Genomic DNA, 26,457 nt, shown 5'->3' with positions numbered 1-26,457 from the left:
GCTTATTAGTGGTGAAAATATCTGGTAATCGAATGGCTGCACACATGGTTGTAAACAAAACTCTGTCCTATCCCTTCCCACCGCCGATATTGTACCATTCTGATACCAGTAATACCAAAGCAAAATACCGGTATTCCAATATAACGGATAGCGGTGCACATCCCTAGTCCTGCCGCAGTCTTGAGAAAACATGTTTCTGCATTGTCAGTAGTTTTTCATTTTGAAACTTATAACGGCACCGAAGGGGCTAGATTAGTTGTGAAAATAAAGAATCTAATGAGAGTGCAAGTGTAGGTGAGGATTAGCTCTCCACTAGCAGGTTCACAGGAATCACACCAGGAGAAAAGTTACGAAGACGTTTTCATGGATGGTGACTCGTCTTCTGATGACCTCCTTTCTCCTCCCTACCTTCTCCCCTCCTCTTCTACATTATCCATCACCAGCCTTCACTTATGGTATGTAGAAATCAAAATTATCAAAAAAAGATTATACTGAAATTTTTTTAAACTTGAAGTTTTGCTACGATTAGAACGAATTACCTGATATATAGATAATGACAGTCGAACTTTTTGATACTTGAACAGCCATTTGGAACAATTCAAGTTCAAGTATTGAGTCTCCACTGTGGATATTATGTGAGTGTAATGCCCATATCGCACAGTCACGTATACCCGCGACAGCGTGTCGCGCGTCTGGAATATCAACGACCGCGTCACAGAAAACACCGATTTTCAGAGGACAGCGGGTCATCGGGAATAATCTAAGACCGTTGTCCATTTCCCGCAACTGAAAGACCGTCGTGGAAAGACTATAATGAACACTCCACAAAAATACTGAATTATTTTTTTATAATGCTTTATTTGGCATATATCATCAATATAATGCTGTAATTTTTCATGATTTGCATACCCATCACTTATACGATATTTATTAACTCTTTCCTTCCGGCAATCGTATATATACGATTGCATCAATGCGTCCGTAGCGACGGCGATCATACCCGTGATCAAGAATTTTCGCGCCTCAATTTTGAGCTCCAAGCGCGGTTTCTCGAGTCAGATGGTGAGTGGAAGTGTCTGGCATGTTTCCACATGTAGTGTTGTCCCTATAGCTCTGGAAATTTAGTGGTAACTAAGCTATTTTCCCTTTCTCCGGGCGACACTTGGCAACCCCAGCGACCCGCCGGGTGAAAAGCACCATGATAAGTGCGAAGAGACATCCTGATAAGAGCGAAGGATCTCAGATCATAACATGGAGCAGGACAGAACATATGTATTTAGCAGTGCTTCTGAGTTTGAAGACAGTGACAGTGAATATTTAGAAGAAGAAACTGAAGAAAGCGAAGACATTAGTGAGGACTCGGAAAGTGAAAAAAAATATTACCTATCATTCTTTCATGTTAATTTTTTCATTATCTTCAATTTTATAATAAAATGGTAGAAGGTAACTTGTCAGAGAGAGAGAGAGAGAGAGAGAGAGAGAGAGAGAGAGAGAGAGAGAGAGAGAGAGAGAGAGAGAGAGAGAGAGAGAGAGAGAGAGAGAGAGAAAGATCAACTAACAGGTTGGTGCATGAAAGCGTGTAATTCATCTCGGTCGCCTGCTGGTCACCCAGCCAGTCTTCCCATTACGGTGCTGTGCTTGTGTGTTTGTGAGAGAGAGAGAGAGAGAGAGAGAGAGAGAGAGAGAGAGAGAGAGAGAGAGAGAGAGAGAGAGAGAGAGAGAGAGAGAGAGAGAGAGAGAGAGAGAGAGAGAGAGAGAGAGAGAGAGATGTTATTTGTTATTTGGGTCGCCTGCTGGTCACCCAGCCAGTCTTCCCTTTCTCTCTCTCTCTCTCTCTCTCATTGAAGTGTACAATTTCCCATCCAAGATGAGAGAGAGAGAGAGAGAGAGAGAGAGAGAGAGAGAGAGAGAGAGAGAGAGAGAGAGAGAGAGAGAGAGAGAGAGAGAGAGAGATAATGTTATTTGCCTGGGTCACCTGCTGGTCACCCAGCCAGTCTTCCCATTATTCTCTCTCTCTCTCTCTCATTGAAGTGTGCAATTTCCCATCCAAGATGAGAGAGAGAGAGAGAGAGAGAGAGAGAGAGAGAGAGAGAGAGAGAGAGAGAGAGAGAGAGAGAGAGAGAGAGAGAGAGAGAGAGAGAGAGAGAGAGGTGTGTGTGTGTGTGTGTGTGTGTGTGTGTGTGTGTGTGTGTGTGTGTGTCATCGCTCTCAGGGCTGTTTCTGGAAGACGGATCACACAGCAGGAGGAGGAGGAATCCTTGATAAGGCATAAACTGAACTTTCAGAGGTCACATCGAGCTACAAAGTACATCATTGTATTCAGAATAACAAAGAGAAAATAATTATTAAATAGTACTCAAACAGTTTTCTGACAATTTCTAGGTTTACAATTTTTAGGCGTCATAGCAAACGGGAAAATAGTTTAAGCGCCAGAAGGAAAGGGTTAATTACCTACAGATAGTATCGGATTTTGTTTTGATTTGTTTACCACCACAAGTGCTGGACTAGCCACCTTCGCGTCCAAATCCTTGCCTTCCTTTTTCTTTTGTTCTGCTCTTGCAGTGCAATTGCATAAAGTCCAACAGCTAAGATAGTGTGGTCAACTGGGTCCAATGTGTTCAGTGGCACTCCGCCCGGGTTTGTTGTTGTTTTGGTGGTGAAGGTCTCGGATGGAAGATCAACGCCGTGTGCTATGTTTCCTGCGATCTGATCGTCGAACATACTGGTCGCACGACACGCTGTCGCGGGTATACGTGACCGTGTGATACGGGCATAAGTGTTTGCATGTACAGTATAGGTATGTAAATGTGCACGTGTATGTATGTGTCTGTATGATAACTTGCTAGTGGTACTGTACTTTACTATTCATATTTACAAATGTCACATTACTACATTAACTTATAAACAAAAATCTTTTCCACTTCATACAGAAGACTTAAATGAATCAGAGCTTAAAGCAGACTCAAAATGTACATGGTTATTGTTCCTGTAAGGCTGGCAGAAGCTATATACTCACTTCACAAGTTCAAAGAAGGATCCCTCGGTCTTTTTCAGTTCCTCCTTGGTCTGGCTGTGGTCCTTACTGACACTGGCCAACTTTGTCTCCCACTCCTTGTGTTTCTGTTCCTCTTTCTGCTGGTGTCTCTTCTCTGCGGCATCATAGCTGTCCTTGATCTTAGACACAAACCCCACCATCTGCTGCACAGTGGCTCTGAAAAAAATGGAAAAAATCGTAGGATAAGAAAAAAATGATATTACAACATCCTTCTTGTACTCCTGACCATCTTGAAACATGGCAAGCATTCTTGACATTTTCTTAACCTATGCTCATGCTATCACCCTATCCTCTCTGTTAAACTCTAATCCTTCTCTGTTCATGCTGTCAACCTATCTTCTCTGTTAGGCTCCTCCATTCACACCATTACATCTATATCTTGTCCTTTTGCTCTAATCCCTCTTCAGGACCCCTCAAAGTGGAAGTGCCTCTGACATTTTAGCTCTGCTAATTGGGCAACCTGAGAAGGTATTCTGATTTCCCTTGGAATGATCATTGCTTATGTGTAAAATTATCTGTCTGTGTGTGCTGGCACACACACTCAATTTTATTCTGAAAAGCAATGAGAAGTTGAGTATCTGCTTCAAGGTATCAAGGCATGTCAGTACGGTTCTAGAGACTACCAGATAATCAATGAAATTTTTGGGGATAGGTAGTGGAGTTGGAAAGTGTGTAGATATCACTGCAGTTATTCAATGTACAATTATACAAGAATATATGTAGAAGAGACATGAAAATTAGAGAAATGTGGGTGCTAAGGTGAGGTTAGTGATAAGCCTGTTAGTGAAAGAAAAGTGATACTGGTGCAGAATATCCTGCTTCATCGAGTGACTCTGGAGGCAGGTGGGGATGTGCATGTTACCGGAGCTGTAAATGTTTTTGCCAGGTTAATAAATTAAAGGGAAGTTAAGCACAAATTAAAGCCTATGAAAAAAGATAAGAGAGATTTATGATGCCTTACTGGTTGAAAAGTAAGGAAGACTATAATCATAAAGGAGTAGAAATTAATATAGCAAGTGACCTTAAACAGTCAGTGTGTATTTACCTAATTGTATTTACCTAATTGTAACATACGGGAAAAGAGCTATGCTCGTGTTGTCCCGTCTCCATATCTATTAATGTCCAGCTTTTTCTTAAAATCATGAATATTCCTTGCGTTGACCACTTCCACGTCTAAACTATTCCATGCTTCCACCCTTCTATGAGGGAAGCTATATTTTTTCACATCTCTCCTATAAGTGGCCATTTTTAGTTTTTTCCCATGCCCTCTCGACATTCTTCCATTCCACATACACAGATCTTCCCTATCCATTTTTCCATGCCAATCATCACTCTGTATATTGCTATCAGGTCTCCCTTTCTCTCTGTTTTCCAGGGTTGGAAGTTGCATTCTTTTCAGTCTGTCTTCATAAGTCAAATCTCTTAAGTCAGGCACCATTTTCGTTGCAGCCCTCTGTACTTTCTCTAGTTTCCTTATGTGTTTCTTTAAGTTCGAGCCCACTGTATTGTTGCATATTCAAGCCTCGGTCTTATCATTGCAGTAATTATTTTCTTCATCATTTCTTCATCTAGATATACGAACGCCACTCTTATGTTCCTCAATAAGTTCAATACTTCTCCAATTATTTTGTTTATATGTCTCTCTGGCGATAGGTCATTGGTAATTGTCACCCCAAGGTCTTTTTCTTCATGACTGGTTTTATGTCTTCATTTCCTATCTTGTACATACTCCTGATTCTTCTTTCACTCTTGCCAAACTCTATTTTCTTGCATTTTGTCGTGTTGAACTCCATTTGCCATGTACAGCTCCATTTCCATATTCTGTCCAAGTCTTCCTGGAGTAGTTCGCAATCTTTGTCACATCTCACTTTTCGTAACAATTTTGCATCGCCTGCAAATAGGCTCACATAACTGGACACCCCATCCACCATGTCATTTATGTAGACTGCGAACATTACTGGTGCCAACACTGATCCCTGTGGAACTCCACTCTCCACCAATCCCCATTCTGATGGTCTGTCCTTAATTATTGTTCTCATTTCTCTTCCTACCAAAAGTCTTCCATCCATTTTAGTAAACTGCCATGCACTCCTCCTACCATTTCAAGTTTCCAGATCAGTCTCTGGTGTGGTACCTTATCAAAGGCCTTTTTAAATCCAGATATATTCCATCAGCCCAACCATCTCTTTCCTGTATTACATCTATCACCCTCGAATAGTAACATATCAGGTTTGTCGTGCATGAACGCCTCTTTCCTAAAACCAAATTGACACTCACAAAGTATGTCATTTTTCTCCAAGAAGTCTGTCCATCTAGTCTTCACCACCCTCTCACACATCTTAGCTACCACACTTGTAAGTGACACTGGTCTATAGTTCAATGGGTCTCTTTGTTACCTGATTTATAGATTGGGACAATGTTAGCTCTTTTCCAGTCTTGGGGCACTACGCCTTCCCTTAATGAGGCATCAATTACTTCACAAACTTTTTCTGCCAATTGCTCCTGCATTCTCTTAAAATCCATCCTGATACCCCATCAGGTCCCACAGCTTTTCTCACTTCTAAACTCCCCATCATGTTCTTGATCTCCTCCACAGTTACTTGAAACTCCTTCATAATCCCTTTCTGTTCCATTACCAGTGGTTTGTCAAAAGCAGTCTCCTTTGTGAATACCTTCCGAAAGCATCCATTCATAGCCTCTGCCATTTCCTGGGATCTTCACTGTATACTCCATTTACTTCTAAACTTTCAATACTTTCTCTATTTTTGATGTTGTTGTTCACATGTCTGTAAAAAGCCTTGGTTGGTCTTTACATTTATCAATTATATCCTTTTCTTGTTTCTTTCTTTCTTCTCTTCTAATCAACACATATTCATTTCTTGCTCTTTTGTAACTTTCCCACTGCTTAATCCGTCTTTTCCTTCTCCACCTCTTCCATGCATCCTCTTTTCTTGTTCTAGCCTTTTCACATCTATCGTTAAACCAGTCCTGCTTTCCAACTTCTCTATGTTGTCTTATTGGTACAAATTTTTCTCACCTTCTTTGTATATTTTTATAAATTCCTTCCACTTTTCATTTGCTCCTTAGCACTCTTGAATTTCATCCAATTTGTCTCTTGAAAGAATTTCTTTAGGTTTCCAAAATCTGTCTTGGCATAATTCCATCTTCCCACTTTATATTCTTCATTTCTTCTAGATTTCTCTTCGTCTATCACCTTGAACTCCAAAACTGCATGATCACTCTTTGCTAAAGGGCACTCCACCCTCATCTCCTCAATGACCATTGGCTCTGTACTAAAGACCAAGTCCAGTCTTGACGATGCTCCTCTCCTCCAAACCTAGTATCTTCTTTGACCCACTGAGTTAACACATTTTCCATTGCCAGTGTCAATAGTGTATTTCCCATGTTGTCTCTGATCCTTCCATTGACCAGTCCTCCCAACACACCTCTTTACAATTAAAATCTCCCATCATTATAGTTCGTTCACAGCCACCCAACATTTCTTCCAGACATGTTCCTGTATCACTTATCATTTCTTCATATTCCTGTACTGACCATGCATTTGTCTTAGGTGGTACGTACACCACTATGTAGTGCCTCTTTTTCCTTCATTAGTTTCTGCTCTGATCTTTAGCACTTCTGCCTTTCCCATACCTTTTTCACTTGATCCACCTTTATATCTTTTTAACCAGCAACATCACTCCTCCTCCCATCTTACCTACTCTATTTCTTTTCCAAACGTTATATTTCCTTCTCCAACCTTCATCAGGTCTTCTCCCTCTCTCAGTTTTGTTTCAGTAAGACCCACAATATCTGGGTTCTTGTCCTCAAGTAATCGTTGAGTTCTAAAATCCCCGATATCACTCCATTTATGTTGGAATACATTACATTTCGCTCATAAGTAAGTTTCTTTAGTCCTTTCTTGCTGTACTTTTCTGGGTTATGAACCACTTCCTCAGTCTCATATCCAAGATTCTCCAGAAAAACTCTTTCTTCTCTTCTTCTGTCCTGTGTGTGTGTGTGTGTGTGTGTGTGTGTGTGTGTGTGTGTGTGTGTGTGTGTGTGTGTGTGTGTGTGTATTTATCTAATTGTATTTCCCTAATTGTAACCTACGGGAAAAGAGCTATGCTCGTGTTGTCCCGTCTCCATATCTATTAATGTCCAGCTTTTTCTTAAAATCATGAATATTCCTTGCGTTGACCACTTCCACGTCTAAACTATTCCATGCTTCCACCCTTCTATGAGGGAAGCTATATTTTTCACATCTCTCCTATAAGTGGCCATTTTAGTTTTTCCCATGCCCTCTCGACATTCTTTCATTCCACATACACAGATCTTCCCTATCCATTTTTCCATGCCAATCATCACTCTGTATATTGCTATCAGGTCTCCCTTTCTCTTCTGTTTTCCAGGGTCGGAAGTTGCATTCTTTTCAGTCTGTCTTCATAAGTCAAATCTCTTAAGTCAGGCACCATTTTGTTGCAGCCCTCTGTACTTTCTCTAGTTTCCTTATGTGTTTCTTTAAGTTCGAGCCCACTGTATTGTTGCATATTCAAGCCTCGGTCTTATCATTGCAGTAATTATTTTCTTCATCTAAATATACAAAACGCCACTCTTATGTTCCTCAATAAGTTCAATACTTCTCCAATTATTTTGTTTATATGTCTCTCTGGCGATAGGTCATTGGTAATTGTCACCCCAAGGTCTTTTTCTTCATGACTGGTTTTTATGTCTTCATTTCCTATCTTGTACATACTCCTGATTCTTCTTTCACTCTTGCCAAACTCTATTTTCTTGCATTTTGTCGTGTTGAACTCCATTTGCCATGTACAGCTCCATTTCCATATTCTGTCCAAGTCTTCCTGGAGTAGTTCGCAATCTTTGTCACATCTCACTTTTCTTAACAATTTTGCATCGTCTGCAAATAGGCTCACATAACTGGACACCCCATCCACCATGTCATTTATGTAGACCGCGAACATTACTGGTGCCAACACTGATCCCTGTGGAACTCCACTCTCCACCAAGCCCCATTCTGATGGTCTGTCCTTAATTATTGTTCTCATTTCTCTTCCTACCAAAAGTCTTCCATCCATTTTAGTAAACTGCCATGCACTCCTCCTACCATTTCAAGTTTCCAGATCAGTCTCCGGTGTGGTACCTTATCAAAGGCCTTTTTTAAATCCAGATATATTCCATCAGCCCAACCATCTCTTTCCTGTATTACATCTATCACCCTCGAATAGTAACATATCAGGTTTGTCGTGCATGAACGCCCTTTTCTAAAACCAAATTGACACTCACAAAGTATGTCATTTTTCTCCAAGAAGTCTGTCCATCTATTCTTCACCACCCTCTCACACATCTTAGCTACCACACTTGTAAGTGACACTGGTCTATAGTTCAATGGGTCTCTCTTGTTACCTGATTTATAGATTGGGACAATGTTAGCTCTTTTCCAGTCTTGGGGCACTACACCTTCCCTTAATGAGGCATCAATTACTTCACAAACTTTTTCTGCCAGTTGCTCCTGCATTCTCTTAAAATCCATCCTGATACCCCATCAGGTCCCACAGCTTTTCTCACTTCTAAACTCCCCATCATATTCTTGATCTCCTCCACAGTTACTTGAAACTCCTTCATAATCCCTTTCTGTTCCATTACCAGTGGTTTGTCAAAAGCAGTCTCCTTTGTGAATACCTTCCGAAAGCATCCATTCATAGCCTCTGCCATTTCCTGGGATCTTCACTGCATACTCCATTTACTTCTAAACTTTCAATACTTTCTCTATTTTTGATGTTGTTGTTCACATGTCTGTAAAAAGCCTTGGTTGGTCTTTACATTTATCAATTATATCCTTTTCTTGTTTCTTTCTTTCTTCTCTTCTAATCAACACATATTCATTTCTTGCTCTTTTGTAACTTTCCCACTGCTTAATCCGTCTTTTCCTTCTCCACCTCTTCCATGCATCCTCTTTTCTTGTTCTAGCCTTTTCACATCTATCGTTAAACCAGTCCTGCTTTCCAACTTCTCTATGTTGTCTTATTGGTACAAATTTTTCTCACCTTCTTTGTATATTTTATAAATTCCTTCCACTTTTCATTTGCTCCCTTAGCACTCTTGAATTTCATCCAATTTGTCTCTTGAAAGAATTTCTTTAGGTTTCCAAAATCTGTCTTGGCATAATTCCATCTTCCCACTTTATATTCTTCATTTCTTCTAGATTTCTCTTCATCTATCACCTTGAACTCCAAAACTGCATGATCACTCTTTGCTAAAGGGCACTCCACCCTCATCTCCTCAATGACCATTGGCTCTGTACTAAAGACCAAGTCCAGTCTTGACGATGCTCCCTCTCCTCCAAACCTAGTATCTTCTTTGACCCACTGAGTTAACACATTTTCCATTGCCAGTGTCAATAGTGTATTTCCCCATGTTGTCTCTGATCCTTCCATTGACCAGTCCTCCCAACACACCTCTTTACAATTAAAATCTCCCATCATTATAGTTCGTTCACAGCCACCCAACATTTCTTCCAGACATGTTCCTGTATCACTTATCATTTCTTCATATTCCTGTACTGACCATGCATTTGTCTTAGGTGGTACGTACACCACTATGTAGTGCCTCTTTTTCCTTCATTAGTTTCTGCTCTGATCTTTAGCACTTCTGCCTTTCCCATACCTTCTTTCACTTGATCCACCTTTATATCTTTTTAACCAGCAACATCACTCCTCCTCCCATCTTACCTACTCTATTTCTTTTCCAAACATTATATTTCCTTCTCCAACCATCATCAGGTCTTCTCCTCTCTCAGTTTTGTTTCAGTAAGACCCACAATATCTGGGTTCTTGTCCCTCAAGTAATCGTTGAGTTCTAAAATCCCGATATCACTCCATTTATGTTGGAATACATTACATTCCGCTCATACGTAAGTTTCTTTAGTCCTTTCTTGCTGTACTTTTCTGGGTTATGAACCACTTCCTCAGTCTCATATCCAAGATTCTCCAGAAAACTCTTTCTTCTCCTCTTCTGTCCTCTCTTCATTTTTTTCAAAGCCTCCTTTCTCAACTCATTTAACATTTCTCTTTCCTTTTCACCGAGATCTCTTCTCAACCAAATCTTCCTTGTTGTTTCCTGCTGGGCTAGCCTCCATGACTTCTCCACCAATTCATCTACATCCTTTTGTGACTTAAGTTTGATTCTTATTGGCCTCATACCTTCTCTTGTGAACTTTCCAATTCTATGGAAGTCCTCTATTTCTTGTACTAGGTCTTTTCCTCCTCCTGCACCACATTAATGATATTATTTATCACCTTTTTATGTTTTTCTCTCTCCATTTTACTCGGTGTCTTATCCTCCTCCACACCAAATATCACCACACATCTCTTTTGTCTACAGTTTCCCTCACCAATGTCTCATTTGATTTAATAACCTTCACCACTTTCTCAGCAATCTTCTCTTCTATGATCTGTTGATCTATAATTTCAGCAAGGCCCAAAGTTTTCTCCCAGACTCTTTGATTTCCTTTTCCAGACTTGCAACTTTGTAATTTACCTCCTTTCTTTCCACTTCCTGACTTTTTTCCATTCAGCCTGCTTCTCCATCACTTTTCCTAGAGATTCTCCACATTTTTCGCAATTCACTTTAATTAGCTTAACTTCCTCTTTCAGTGCTTCATTTTCCTTCTTCATATCGGCACACTCTTTCATTACATTGTCATAACTCGTTTCCAGGCCCCCATACTTTTCAAACAGTTTTTCAATTTTACCTTCCAACTCCAGAATTTTCTTCACATAAGCGCTCTTCTCCATTATTCCTTGAAATCCTGTGAAGTCTGATTCATCTTTCGAGTTCACGGCCGCCATGTTGCGCAGATGTAAACAAACCAGCTGATGGCTCAAACGCAGGCTACAGTTTATATTTACCTTCCTGGACATTATTTTGCTAATCAACAGTTAACATGACTATATGGAGACGGGACAAACATTACCAGCTCCTTTCCCACCTTGGTTACTCTTAGGCAATGGTAACTGTAGAATTAGAGATGATTGCTCTGGAGCTCAGCGACCACATCCGCCATCGACGATGTCCCGTGTATGTGTGTGTGTGTGTGTGTGTGTGTGTGTGTGTGTGTGTGTGTGTGTGTGTGTGTGTGTGTGTGTGTGTGTGTGTGTGTGTGTGTGTGTGTGCGTGCGTGCGTGCGTGTGTGTGTGTGTGTGTGTGTTCACCTAGTTGTAGTTGTAGTTTTACAGGGCCTGGGCTTTATGCTCCTGTGGCTCCGTCTCCATATCTACACTTATCCAATCTTACTTTAAAAGTATGCACACTCGTTGCAGACACTACTTCTTCATTTAAACTGTTCCACGTCTCAACACATCTTTGACGGAAACTATATTTTTTAACATCTCTCAGACATCTTTCTTTTCTCAGCTTTTTACTATGTGATCTTGTGCTCCGAATGTCATATTCTTCTCTCAGGATCAGTTTCTCATTATCCACTTGGTCCATTCCGTTGATCAATTTATAAACTTGTATCAGATCTCCTCTCTCCCTTCTTTGTTCCAGGGTTGGTAGATCCATAGCCTTTAGTCTCTCCTCATATGTCATCCCTTCAAATTCTGGAACCATTCTTGTAGCCATTTTTTGTAGTCACTCCAACTTCCTTATGTGTTTCTTTTTATGAGGGGTCCACATTACTCCTGCATATTCCAATCTGGGTCTTATTATAGTACTTATCAATTTCTTCATCATTTCTTTGTCCATGTAGTGAAATGCTACTCCAATATTCCTTAGCAGATTATATATTTCTCTAAAAATTCTATCAATATGGCTTACTGGTTGATTGTTTTCTTCCATCGTCACTCCTAAGTCCTTTTCCATTTTTACTTCCTCCAGTTCTACTCCATCTCCCATCTTATAGAGGCAGTGTGCCTTTGGATACATAGTGTTTTGTACTAATGCTTGTTTAAAGAGAGAGAGAGAGAGAGAGAGAGAGAGAGAGAGAGAGAGAGAGAGAGAGAGAGAGAGAGAGAGAGAGAGAGAGAGAGAGAGAGAGAGAGAGAGAGAGAGAGAGAGAGAGAGAGAGAGAGAGAGAGTTTCATAGGAAGACACTTAATAGATCAGTGGGAGGGAGGAGGGGGGACAAGTAAGACAGTGTGTATATGACCCAGACTTGAACACCTACTTGAGCTTAGTATTTTCTTCCTCTAAAGCAACAAGTGCAATGCTCTGCTCTTCCATCTTCTTGGTCCACTGCTTTTTCTCTTCCTCAAAGACACGTCCCTTTCTCAACATTTCATCCTGCAGTACACAAACATTTTAAAATCTACAACAAGTAAAGTGTAGGGACAACTGCTATATAACACTGACATTTTTTATAGTGAAAATGCAAGACAAGATTATATGGCAATATGTTATAATAGACTAGTAGTGATGGTGAACTTGTTCTTTAAAATCTCTGCTACTACTACAACAATGAGACAGCACAAAGAACTCAATGCAAGGATTTGTAGAACAGAAACTGGAGACTTAATCATGTAAAACAGAAAAAAAAGCTTTTAAGGCAAAAAAAGAATCATAAGTGAGGTTTGTGAGAAAGACTAAACTTTTATCACAGATGTTTTTTTGCATTTTCATGAAAATTACTAATAAACTGAGCTGTTAAAATGTCACATGGTTAGGTAACAGACATCAGTGAGGGCATAAGTAAGGAATTGAATAAATATCAGTACTTACACAAGAGAAAAAATGCTGATATCAGAAGCAGACCTGATATTTGCATGGAAAAGAACATAACTATTACAATACTTTACCATTACTGGAAATCTTTACATATGTATGTATAGATCTTGATGACAAGAAATTAAAGCCCAAGTGCATTTATATGCAGTTATTCTAACCATCTCATGCTACTGACAGCATATTTTTTTTCTTGACATTCAGTCGGTGCATAGTTGAGTCATATATATATGTATATATATATATATATATATATATATATATATATATATATATATATATATATATATATATATATATATATGTATGTATGTATGTATATATATATATATATATATATATATATATATATATATATATATATATATATATATATATATATATATATATATATATACTAGAGTGGAGACTCCAAACTTAATTTTTTCCAAATGGCTTTTTTCAGCATCAAAAATTTCAACGATCGATACCTATACTTCATGTCTGACAGATATTCATATAACTAAGGTGATGGTACACCAGGAGATAGATAAACTAAAGAAATTCAAGTCACCAGGACCTGATGAAGTATATCCAAGGGTTCTAAAGGAATGCAAGGAAGTCGTCAGCGAGCCTCTAGCGGTACTTTTTAGGAAGTCACTGGAGTCAGGTGAGGTACCTATAATGTGGAGAGAAGCTAATGTGGTTCCCATATTTAAGAAGGAAGATAAAACTCTAGCGTCTAATTACAGGCCTGTCAGCTTAACTTCAGTTGTGGGTAAATTAATGGAATCAATAATAGTGAAAAACATTAGGGAACACCTAGACAAACACAGCTTGATAAATCAAACACAACATAGATTTACGAAAGGGAAGTCGTGTGTTACAAACTTGTTGAGCTTTTATAGTAGGGTTTATGAGGCAGCAGATAAAGGTGATAATTATGACAAAGGTGATAATTATGACATTCTATACTTAGATTTCAGTAAAGCCTTTGACAAGGTACTTCACCAGAGGCTCTTAAAAAAGGTTAAAGCATACGGTATAGAAGGTAGAATATTAGGCTGGATTAAAGAGTGGTTAGATGACAGGCGGCAAAGGATCTAATTCCGAGTAGGGAGTAGTAGTTAGTGGAGTGCCACAGGGCTCAGTTTTAGGGCCATTATTATTTCTAATATATATCAACGACTTGGATAGTGGAATTAATAGTGATATCAGTAAATTTGCGGACGACACAAAGATAGGTAGATTAATTAGGTCTGATTCGGATGCCAAGGCTTTGCAGGCAGACTTGGATAGGATGAAAGAATGGACAGATAGACGACTAAAGCAGTTCAATATTAACAAGTGCAGGGTACTGAGCATGGGTAGAGTTAATCCAAGCAATAGGTACACGATAGATAACATGGCACTAGGAAGTTCCAAGTACAAGAAAGATTTCAGAGTCATAGTTAGCTCCGATCTTGGTACAAGGAAGCGATGTATTGAGGCCAGAAATAAGGCGAATAGAGTATTAGGTTTCATCTTTAAAAATGTTAAAAGCAGGAGTCCTGAAGTAATACTAAAATTATACTTGGTGCTGGTCAGGCCACATCTTGACTATGCGGTACAATTCTGGTCTCCACATTTCAGGAAGGACATAGCTCTGTTGGAGTCAGTGCAAAGGAAGAGAACTAAAAAGATAAGGGAATGAAGGATATACCCTATGAAGAGAGACTGAAAAAACTTAATTTGGATTCCTTAGAGAGACGTAGGTTAAGAGGAGACTTGATAGAAGTATTTAAGTGGTATAAGGGTTTTAACAGAGGGGACATGAATGTAGTTCTTAGGATCAGTAGCAGGGACAGAACCAGAAATAATGGGTTTAAACTTGAAAAATTCAGGTTTAGGAAAGAAATGGGAAGAAACTGGTTTTCAAACAGAGTGGTTGATGAGTGGAACGGTCTCAGTGGTCATGTAGTCAGGGCTGAGTCAATAAAGAGCTTTAAAAGGTTAGATAAGTTCATGGATGGGGAAGATAGATGGAATTAGGTAGCTTAAGCAAACTGGGACTGCCTCGTATAGGCCTGGCAGCCTCTTGCAGCTTCCCTCTTTTCTTATGTTCTTATGTCATTCATTCTAATCTTAGCAAAACCTTAAGTTTACAAAAATTTCAATGCATTTTTTTTTAATAATTTAGATTTGTATACTATATACCATAAGTGAAGGCTGGTGATGGATAATATAGAAGAGGAGGGGAGAAGGGTGGGGAGGAGGGAGGTTATCAGACAAGTCACCATCCACGAAAACGTCTAGTAACTTTTCTGGTGTGATTCCTGTGAATCCACTAGTGGAGTGGTACCATTATAAGTTTTTAAATGAAAAACTAGATAGAAGGCAAAAGAATGTTGTTTTTCTCATGACTGCGGGACTAGAGATCCAGTTTAACCAGTTGCAGCTGGAGGAACAGATGTTGTGGCTAAAAAAAAAAAAAAAAAAAAACTCCCCTGGCTTACCTGCAACATTAACTCCATGTTCTTGATTTTCTGGTTCATTTCTGCCTCCCTTATCATCTTCTCTGTTACTACTGCTGCTGCTGCTGCTGCAACCTAACAAAACAAAGCAGGCAATGAAACAAATTTATCATAATTTAAACTGCAACTAAAATGTAATTTTTAGTAGGAATTAGATTTTTGATAATGTAAAAAAAAAAAAAAAAAAAAAAAAAAGGATGGGCAGTTCAACTTGGACTTTAGTCCATGGGTCTGTCAGAGTCTGACTTATTGCAAAATCCGAGTTATCAGGGTCCGAGTTATTGAGATTCAACAGTATTAACAAAATCAAACTCAATTGCAACACATGTGTCTGGGCCAATCCCTTCTCTGCCTTACCGGGTGATGGATAACTGTGCTGTTGGCTGCCTCAAGAGCTGTGGCATCAAGAGTGGTGCCATCATCGGCAGCTGTGGTGGTGCTATCATGAGTGATGGTGGTGTCCATCATGGAAAAGAAGGCCTCAACTGGAACTTCTTGTTCATGATGCACTTCTGCTTTCTGCTTCTGTAATGGGCAAAGGTAAATTGCTAACACAATGATAGCACTGCCAATATGTACAAATTAATCTTGAGAAAGCAAAAGTAAGCTGAAATGAGAATGGTATTTCTGATAATTCAGTCACTCTTGCAGAAATGCATAGTACTATTAAAAAGGAAAGTAAGATCTGCAGTACTGCTTATGATGACATTAAAGCTACACAGAAAGGCATGAAGCATTGAAACTAAATTATTCAAATTTCTTTTATTCTCAGCTTGTGGAAAAAAGCAAAATTGACAAAAGGAAAGTAGGTACACGTAAATACAGCCTCTCCTCACTTACCGCCTTGCATGTTTAATGACCACACAGACGTATGACAGCCCTGCAAACCGCTACCAGTAATGTACACTATGATACATGTACATTTTTTTTATTGTGGTATTAAGTTGCACAATACTGGCAATACTAGCACCATGTGTTCATCCACACATCACCCCATCTCAAGCTGCCAGGTTCACAGTTTTCTGGACCAATTGGCTTGTTTTTCAATGAAAAGGATGGGAAAATTTTGTTTTCTGCATGGCTGGCCATTTGTAGTCAAGTGAGAATCCCCACAGCCACCAGACCAGCTGCACTGGTACACTGGTATGGGTGTGACCTCGGCTGTCCCAAGGGGCAAGGGTGCATGACCTTATTAGAGCTATCATTGACCTATCCTCTATAAGTTACTGAGTTTCATTTCCTTTAAAATTTATCTTTATTATGATACCAGAGCTTATGATAAATACATAAGTTGATGAAGGCCATTGTGTAAAAAATATGGAAATGTGGCAACAGTGCACACAATGCCTTTCTCCCAGCTAATGACATATAAACACAACTTTTAATCAACAACAGTCAACTCTCAATCAACATGAGGGTTACATTTCTGGAGAAGCTGCATTATTCAAAATCACGTTATTCAAACAGTTTTCCCATAGAAAACAAAGGTCATTGGGAGGCTTACATTCCTGGCCACTGGGAAACTCTGCCTTTTGGGGATTTTGTTACTCAAACCTTAAAAATATCATAAATACATCACTAGATCACTGAAACAATGAAGCACACATTCTCACCTGTGCATCTTTCTTGTCAAAAAAATTAAAAAATATTAATTCAACGTGATTTTTCGTACGACTTTATATGCCGGGAACATAATCCCACATTTACGCATTTATTGCTAATGTGTTTAACGAAATAAACCATGAGTATAATTTGGTGGTGGTTGGCAGCAGTGTTTATTTACCATCACATCAGCTACATTAATAATAATAGGTATTTAGGCAAAATTTATAAGAAGGTAATGACCAAAACATGTGTCTTGGTTCACCTTCGTAAATCCTGCCTGATCATTGCTTTCCCAAGCTGTGGGAAGGCAGTGTTCACTCTTAAGATTCCAATTTCTCCTGGATGGTATCCTTCAACGGACGAAGGTGGAAGGTATTGTTTAGGAATCTGGCCAAGAGCGTCTTAGTGCAGTTCCTGCCAGAAGCAACGTGGGTGTGCGTGTCATCGAGTTAACCCGCATTAAATCAAACAAATTGCATGACTTAATTGTATCTCCTTCAATATCAAGTAGCATTAAATCAAAATCACGTTAATCAAAAGATGACTGTACCTTATAAAGTTAGATGAAATGTACAGGCAACCCCCACTTAACGAAGGTTCACACAATGAAGGTTTCATTTTACTACCATCTGCTCATTTAACAACACCAAACTTGCTTTAACGAAGTTCTATCCAGATAATTTTTTCCAAGTTTGAAAGGCCCGCCGTATCATGCAAGCCAACAGGCTTTTGAATACACCAGCGCCTCTCGTGGACAACATGCGCACCAATCACTGCCCCTGTTCAAAACATTAACAGCGTCAGCAGCAGCTCGTCTTCCCTCACTCAATTTACCACCAAAACGTCCTGCAATGTCGCCTAGCGTTGCTAAGAAGACCAGGAAGTGTCTTACTCTCGAAGTGAAGCTGGATATTATTCACAGACACGAGAGAGGCGAGAAAACTAATAGCATTGCTCGCCACCATCTTGACTCCATCTACTGTCTCTACTATTTTCAAGTCAGCAGACTCTAATTATTAAGAAGGCTGGTGAGACCGTATCTTCCTTGCAAGCCAAAAGAACCACCTGAACTCGTGACTACAATGATTAAAATGGAAAACCTTGTGGAAATGTGGTACATAAGTTTTGTATGTGATACAATGATGCACCCTTTGTTTACATTCCACAGGTTGCCGGTTAGTGTCTTTCCCGTTTCACTTTCCCTCCCTTCATAAATTTAAGATCATCAACTTTATAAAGTTACGTACATACATACATTAGTGTACATTATAATGTCTTAAATTAAACTGCCTAAATGTTTAACTTCAAAATTTTTACTTTCATTAAACCTTTCACTGTACTATGATGCACTCTCGCTTTGTTTACTTTCAATGGAACTTCAAGTCAGGGGTTAAACTTGTTTTAATTGGTTATACTTGTTATAATTGTTATGATTGGCCCATGTCAGGAGGCCTCCCAGCCGTACTGATGATGAGTTTCGCGGCTGTACGGGAGAGGCACACGAATCCTTCTCTATGGTTCATTGCCTCTTCTGTGGTGATGGGTGCTGCTTTGACAGTTTTTCTTAACGTCTTTTCCAGTCCTGTGTGAAGGATCTTTACTCCGCCCCAGGCTGGCAGATGTCCCTTTTCCCTGGCATGCACTACCAGGGAATTCGAGGTCCTGTGGTGGCGCATGTCGTTTTAGTGCTCGTATATCCTTTTGTTTATTCCTCTAGATGTTTCCCCGATATACACAGCTGAACATCCACCACAGGGTATCTTGTATACGATGCTGTTGTTTACCTTCTTTCCATGCTGACTGCTTCCGACGATGTCCTTTGTCCTCCTCCCCGCACAGTGGATCACCCTTAAGGGTTGATTCACACCATAGGTTCGATCGCGCTCCGCTCTCGCTCCAGTCTCGGTCTGGTCCAGTAATGTTTAATGCATTTCAATGTAAGCATTCACACTGGCGGTAACAGTTTGCTCTCGGTCCGCTCTCGCTCCAGTCGTGATACATTCAAAAGATATTTTGATTGGAGCGAGAGCGGAGCGAGACCGGACTGTTGCAGCCAGTGTGAACTAGCAACGGTCCGCTCCAGTCGTGATTCAGCCTTTGTATGGGAAAATGTTTCTGCCTTTCATCCTATAAAACATGGAAAATCAGAAGAAAACACTACAATGGGATCATGCAAAAGGTAGATAAATAATTAGATAATAAAATCTTATTTATCATTGATATAGGGATAATTTTTAAAGTTGGCATATATATATATATATATATATATATATATATATATATATATATATATATATATATATATATATATATATGAGTACACTGGAAAAAAAAATATGCAAAAGTTAATTACATCTTGTGGTTTTCATCCTCAATTTTTCAGAGTATTTTTTTTTTTCAAATGTTCCAATGTTCACAAGTAGTTGAAAAATTTTGTCTCAGCATCAATATGATATAGAACTCTCCTTCACTCTTTCTATCTTTCAGCATAGGATGAACCCACAATCTACTTTTTTGTTTTCTTTCTTCTTCGTTAAGTGCAGTGGCGATCACTGCCAAATTGGATGGAGAAAAGTCACACATCCTCCGTCACTGGTGGTATGACTTCCATTAGTGTTGAAGGAGAGGAAGGGATGGGACCGATAGCGGAGCGAGAGCGGACCGGACATGTGAATGCACCAGGACTTTGACTGGAGTGAGATCAGAGGGAGAGCGAAGCCAGACTGGACCGATAGTGTGAATCAACCCTAAGCCGACTGTCGCGAGGACACGGGATATTGGTGCCGTCCTCTTCGAGTACGGCACAACTAGGAAATCATCCTCCCTTCTCGCTGTGTCCTCCTTCCTTCTCCAAATCTCCTCCGCTTTTCTTTTTAGTTTAAGAAGCATACCCGGCGGATACTTGAGCCGGCTGAACACTTGTACGATATACATGCACTCATCGTGTAGAAATGCTTCACTGCACACTCTTAGGGCATGCAAGAAGCCAAGCACAACGCCTGATTTAATTTTTGTGTCGTGGCGTGAATAGAAATGGATAAAATCGTCCCTGTTAGTGGGATTTCTGTATACGTACTGAGAATCTTGCATTTCCATTCACTCGGTGAATCACAGTATCTAAGAACGGGAGCACACAATTCACTTCCTCTTCCACCGTAAACTGTACGTGTATGTTTACCTCGTTAAGCTCCCATAGTTTGTCGATGATGTTGGTATCAGTTGGCATTATTGCAGTTATGGCTTCCCTCTACATGGAGCTACTGGAAAACGAGTGTTTGGTGCATATAATGGGGGATGACTCATTATGGTTTCGTTACGTGGACGACATATTAGCAATAATGCCAACTGATACCAACGTCATCAACAAACTACGGGAGCTTAACGAGGTAAACATACACATACAGTTTACGGTGGAAGAGGAAGTGAATTGTGTGGGGGTATATAGGTCCTCAGTCAGCTGCCTGTAAATCATTCTCTCTGAAGAAGCCTTGTAGACGAAATGTTAGAGAAATAAAGTACTCCTGCAACTCCCGAGTTTCCCTACACCACCAACCCATATATGTATATTTATATATATGCTCTCATGTTGTGTTTATACACCATCAGCTAGGAGAGTGGGCATTGTGCATGCTATTGCACGTTTCTTGATTCTTTAACAATAGCCTTCACCTACCTATGTATTTATCATACTGTATAATATAAAAGGAATAAGCTCTGATAACATACATAACAGATTTAAAAAAAAAAAAAACTCAACCTTCCCTGTGTACTGCACCTTTGAGGCACTAGATTGAGACTACTGCAGCCTAAGGCTTTCCTTCACCCATTGAGTTTGGAAACACAATGGCTTAACTAGATACTGATAGATAACCTATGGGAGCTTCTCACTCATCGATTAATTTGTTTATTGGCCTGGTTGTTGCAACAAAACCTGGTCATTAAGTGAGGAGAGGCTGAATATATCTTTTTAAATCTATCCTAGCTGTTTATTCCACTCACCTTCTTTGGGGATGGACTAAAATATATGAGTCCACTGCCCCGCCTCATATCCTCCCCTTCATCCTGCTCCTCTTCCTGGCCTCTCCTGGAAGATACACAATGATTGGCATTTGTATAACTTAATTCTTTAATCAACAAAAAATTTGGATGATGCAATTAATACACAAATAAAATGTACATAATTTTGTAGTTTCATGTGTTTTATGTCTTACATAATCGTATTAGTCCCTATTAACTGTTGAAGCATGCACAAAGATACCATATCCAATGTACAGTGTTTGCCATTCTCTTAGTTGGGAGCAGGCTGCCAACTCATGCAAGGGGGCAAATCAGTTCAACCACAAATACTGGTTACCCCGAGCTGAGGAGCAAAATATGCATCTAGTAAGTGAGAAGAGACAAAGGAGAGTGTGGGGGAGGAGAACCTACTAGTGGGAGTTTTTGCAAGATTTTTTGCTCACCTTTGCCCCTCTCCTTCTGCATCCACTTGCCTTCATATTTAATGGCCTAGAGGTAACAATGGAAAGAGATGTCTCTGCTTTGTACAAGCTTACTATGGGTAAAATTATTACTGCTGAAGTTTCTTGTTTTGCCTATGTTGCCACTAGGCCAATAAATATGAAGGCAACTAGGGGCAGAGTGAGAAAGGTAATGACGAGTCGAGAAAAACCGCTATAGCTCCCACTAGTTAAAGTGGGAGCTTTAGCTTCATTTTGCAGCTGGAAATGCTAGCCACTAGAGTTACCAGCTAATTTTGGTGCCTAGTGGGTGGAAAACTAGCTGCAAAACAAGACAGACACGTTGGTCTTTTCCGCCGTTAGCGGCTTTGTTTACACTGTGACATCACAGAAGGTTTGAACATGTGGTGTCCAGAGGCAGAGAAGATGTTGGAGGTAGTGAGCAAGAAATAGCATGTCTGGGGCCCCCAAAAAAATTTTGTTGTACAGCAAAAAAGCCAACATAGAAGTATATTCGATGAGATCGCTGCCACTCTCTGACTACTGTTTCCCTCTCTGTAGGATGTTGTTGGAAATGAAAATGTGAATACTTGTGAAGATTAAATTTGATTGTATTTGTGCATAGACTTTTGTTAAGATGAAAACTTTTCTTGAAAGAAATGTAAACCAACCAGCCAATACTTCCCAGCCTGTATGTGTGAATGTCATTTGGCTAACAGGGCTTTGTCTATACATCTAGCAGCTAGTACTTCCAGCCACAAATTGACACATGTAAGCCTGCCTTTAGTTATTTGGATGGAGAGTAACTGGTGACCCCTCCCATCACTCCCCCCTCTCACAGGTCAGACATATGTTACACAACTCAGCTAAGGCTGGTCAGTGTTACAGGGGTTGAACTGCTTTGCCCCACTGCATTAGTCAGCAACCTGCTCCTGACTAAAGATAGGTTCACACATGCCAATTTGTGACAAATTTTATGCCCGTAGAGTTTCTGAAAGTGTCAAACATAGCAACTGGAAAGTATTGACTAGTTGGCTCCTTGGTAGGAAGTGAATGTAAAGAAACAGCTAACCGCCATGATGTCTTCCTTCAGTGCTGATGCTAAAGCTGTGGTTCCTCTTCCTTTGGCATACTGGAAGAGTCAACAGAAAAGAAAATGCTTGCAGATACATCCCTGGCTAAGGAGGAAAGAAAGGAGTGTCTACCACACTCTAAATTAGCCTACATTTCTCATAAGAACATTTTTAATCATAAGATTTAATTTGATTGCACAATTGCAATCAAATTAAATCCTGACAAGTCTTCTATCCTTATCTCAAACAACACCCTGCATTGAGGGAAACAGTTCTTGTAGAGTGGCAGCTGTTTCGTCGAACGATGATTTGCGCAAGCTTTTTCAACAGTATAATTAATTTCTGAGTTACCAGATGTGTTCTTTTCCCTCACCAACTCTAACATCTTCTCTACACCTGGAGACCACATTTTCAAAGCTTACTCTGTGACGTCATGATGTAAATAAAGTAAAAATTGACTAACAAGACTAACACGTTGGTTTTGTTTTGCAACTGGTTTCTCCAGTTGCTAGGTACTGATTTTGAGTTTGAAACTCTACTGACATAAATTTCAGTCACAAATTGGCACGTGTGAACCCGCCTTAATGCAATGGCGGACACTGTATATGAAAGAAGACAAATCAAGTACAGTTAGTAAGAGCTTATAACATGCATCAATAAATTATCATTTTAAATTTTCAAAATTAAATAAAAATTGGTTATAAAACATGAAAAAGTTAAATTTAAGTTTTGAATAAATTTCAAAGACTATCAAATCAAGACAATCATTATAGTCCCATTCACTGCTATAATGCATTGTTCTTATCATGAAAACAAAATGCAGTATGAGATGGTCCTTTTTTTTTTATTATGTAAGTAGGGATAACTAGCCAAGGGGAACATCATCAAAATAAGTTGCCAGTCCTATTGCAGGTTTCAAGGCATTTCCTCCAGACTTTTGGCTTACTCTACTAACCTTTTAGGGAACTGGTAATTGTTATATTTTTTGTTGTCCTTGGCCAGCTTCACCTCTTCAAAAAAAAAGTCTGAGACAGTTAGCTGAGAGAAAGGGATAAATGTCTTGAAACCTCCCTCTTAAATGAAGTCAAGTAATAAGAAATGGAAATGCAGAAGCAGGTAGGGAGTTCCAGAGTTTACCAGAGAAAGATATGAATGATTCAGAGTACTGGTTAACTCTTGCATTAGAGCGTTGGACAGAATAGGGGTTAGAAGAGGAAGAAAGCCAGAAAGCCTTGTGCAGCGAGGATGCATGAGGAGAGGAGGGATGCAGTTATCAAGATCAGAAGAGTATTTGGCATGAAAATAGCAGAAGATAGCAAGAAATGCAACATCCCGGCAGTGAGAAAGGCTGAAGACAGTAAATTAGAGGAGGGGAGTTGATAAGACAAAAAGCTTTTGATTCCACCCTACCACCCTATCTAATGAAGCAATGTGAGTGGAACCCTCCCGTCCATGCAAAGAGTACTCCATACATGGGTATACAAGGACATCATATAGAGTTAGCAGTTGGGAAGGTGAGAAAAACTGGCAGAGATGCCTCAGATCGCCTTACTTCATAGAAGCTGTTTTCAGCAAGAGATGAGATATGAAGTTTCCAGTTTAAATTATTATTATTAAAGGAAAGAAATTTTAAACCTACCAATGACTTGTGTTTTGTCTGTTCCATACATGCAATTAATGTGTACATCCCATCAACTCACTGGAGAAGCTGCTGGGCCAAAAAGGGAGCAAGAGACTGTCGGCCAGACACCAGAGGGTCAAACTTGACATACAGGGAGTTGCGAACTAAGTTGTGTTTGTTTCCCTCAACTCCATGAGTTTCCAAAGCATCCAACTCCTCAGGGTTGTTGAAGACTGTGAGGGAGAAAGTGTATGTAGTTACTGCCATGGAGAAAAGCATCCAGTAATCCTTTTCCTCTTAGATTCTATTTGACACTGACTTATATAATGAAGGTAACATTCTTAATTGCATCCCCTTCCCCTACTGACCTAATCACTGGGTTCATTTTATTCTTCTACCACTCCAGGTGTGTGTGTTGAGAAATGAAAAACCCATGAAAAGCCTGTTACGTTAATGGCAGAAATCCTGATATATAAGGCCTTGAGGGATGATTATGCTGAGAGGGAGGTTAGCCCACCAAATCCCAAGTGGCAACAACTGGACCCAGGCCAAGACATTTCCTTCCCACCTTAGAATGGGTCTTCCAGAAGGTTTCTTCTAAGATGGAAGCAATGAAACTGTTCTTACATAGAAAAATAGACATGGCAGTACCACAGATGTCAAGAGCCCTAAATTCTCAGGAAAAGACTTGTGATCTGTCTTAATTGTATACTGTAGGAAAAAGGATACGGGTCTTTTGGGATCTCACACCAAGACTAAAAGGTCACTAGTCCTGGAAGTGGAACATGTTGTGATAATGTACTGCCATATAGCCAGCATTGAGCAAAGCATCCTCCCTTATCATCACTGAGTAAAGACTGCAAATAAATAACTCTCTAAGAATGGAGTGCTGGTCCATTTCTATCTTTGCCACAAACTCAGGTAGGTAAGACAAACAAGATCCTCTTCTTGTGTAGTTGTGACCCAAGATAATGTATGAAGTTCATCCATCCTTTTAGCTGTATCTAGACACCAGTAAAAAAATTTTACCTGTTAAATCCTGTAAGGATGCCCAATCAAAATACAGGAACAGGTGCCACATTAACACTTTAAGAATCATGTCTGCATTCCATGACTGAGCTCTGTAAGGTGGATGCTCTACTAGTTAGTAGTTGCTAACTCTACTGTTCATTTCAGTATGTTTGTAGCTCGATTTGAGATTTTACATGGTCTGCCAAAGTGAGGTTTCTTCTATGTTATTTGATCACTTCCTCCTTCATGAAATTTGCTTATGTACTTCTTTACACTTGTTCACCCCACACCAGTCAAATTGCAAATTTTGGTAATTGTATGGCTCCCTTTCTTTAGATCAATCATCTAAGCAATTGTCTCACTCATTAAATCCATAGATTTTGATATAGTGTGGTAAACAAAGCATAACTAACCACCCAATTCATGTAAATCCAGAGGCCTGTCATGGAACAGGACAGTGCAGAGAACGTCACTCCACTAACTACTGCTCGAGACTGACTGAGAGTTGACTTTGTGTTTGGCATTGATCATGAAAGATTCCATGATGTCATAGAATGGTTGCAAATTTGTCAAATTTTACTTCACCCTTATAAACATCATTCTTTCTTCACCATAAATATGCAACCACGTATCCACAGGGTCGCATATTTTTGTCTAGTATAGTATATATGACTTCTGTTGATAAACAGTCACTGTTCTAAAATCTATAAGGTGTTCCTCAGGGTTCTGTCATGTCATCCACTCTCTCAGATCACACAAGGATGCCACAAAACATCTGACTTTTGGTCACTCTAATATCTCTGATTGAGCCAGAGAATATTAGGTATTGTTGAATGCCTCAAAACTCAATTCCTCCAGCAATTACCTTGACACAACCTTCCAGATAACTATCCTGTCTTCTTTAATGACACAATTGTTCCCTTCTTCTACACTGAATATCTCCAGTTTGTCCTTTACTTATAATCTAAACAGGAAACCACATCTCTTCTCTAGATAAACAGCTTATATGAAGTTAGGCATTTTAAGCCATCTCTGCTGGTTGTTTCTCACCCTCAGAACAATTAACTCAGTACAGGGGCTATATCTGCCCATGTACAGAGTATTCTTCACATGTATAGGTTGAGTTCCACTCATATTTCTCTCTTGGATAGGTTGGAATCAAAAAGGCTTTTCATGTTATCAACTCCTCTCCTCTACTTGTCTTTAGTCTCTTTCTCATGGCTGCAATATTGCATCTCTTGCTATCTTCTACAGTTTTCATCCTAACTGCTCTTCTATTCTTGCTAACTGCATGTCTCCCCTCTTCCCTTGGCATCACTGCATATGACTTCATCCTTTCTCTCACTCCTAGTGTCACTCTTGCAATCTGTTTAATCTCAACACAAATATTGCACATCACCAA

At 39.7% G+C, this 26,457-nt stretch overlaps 1 protein-coding gene across 2 annotated transcripts in view; it reads right to left on the bottom strand.

Moving 5' to 3' along the window:
• Positions 1-26,457, bottom strand: part of LOC123513692 (uncharacterized threonine-rich GPI-anchored glycoprotein PJ4664.02-like) — a 91,855-nt gene that overhangs the window by 12,673 nt on the left and 52,725 nt on the right. For both annotated transcript variants that reach the window (XM_045271052.1, XM_045271051.1), the window contains 6 exons: positions 24,124-24,277; positions 20,893-20,977; positions 15,646-15,813; positions 15,271-15,363; positions 12,243-12,358; positions 3,017-3,211 (listed from right to left, as the gene is read on the bottom strand). In XM_045271052.1, the coding sequence (XP_045126987.1) occupies positions 3,017-3,211; positions 12,243-12,358; positions 15,271-15,363; positions 15,646-15,813; positions 20,893-20,977; positions 24,124-24,277 (811 nt within the window). The remainder of the gene's footprint in view (positions 1-3,016; positions 3,212-12,242; positions 12,359-15,270; positions 15,364-15,645; positions 15,814-20,892; positions 20,978-24,123; positions 24,278-26,457) is intronic.

The sequence above is a fragment of the Portunus trituberculatus genome, chromosome 36 (assembly GCF_017591435.1).
Source record: "Portunus trituberculatus isolate SZX2019 chromosome 36, ASM1759143v1, whole genome shotgun sequence".
NCBI lineage: Eukaryota > Metazoa > Arthropoda > Malacostraca > Decapoda > Portunidae > Portunus > Portunus trituberculatus.
Note: the sequence above shows the minus strand (reverse complement) of the source record. Positions and strands in the feature narration are given on the sequence as shown.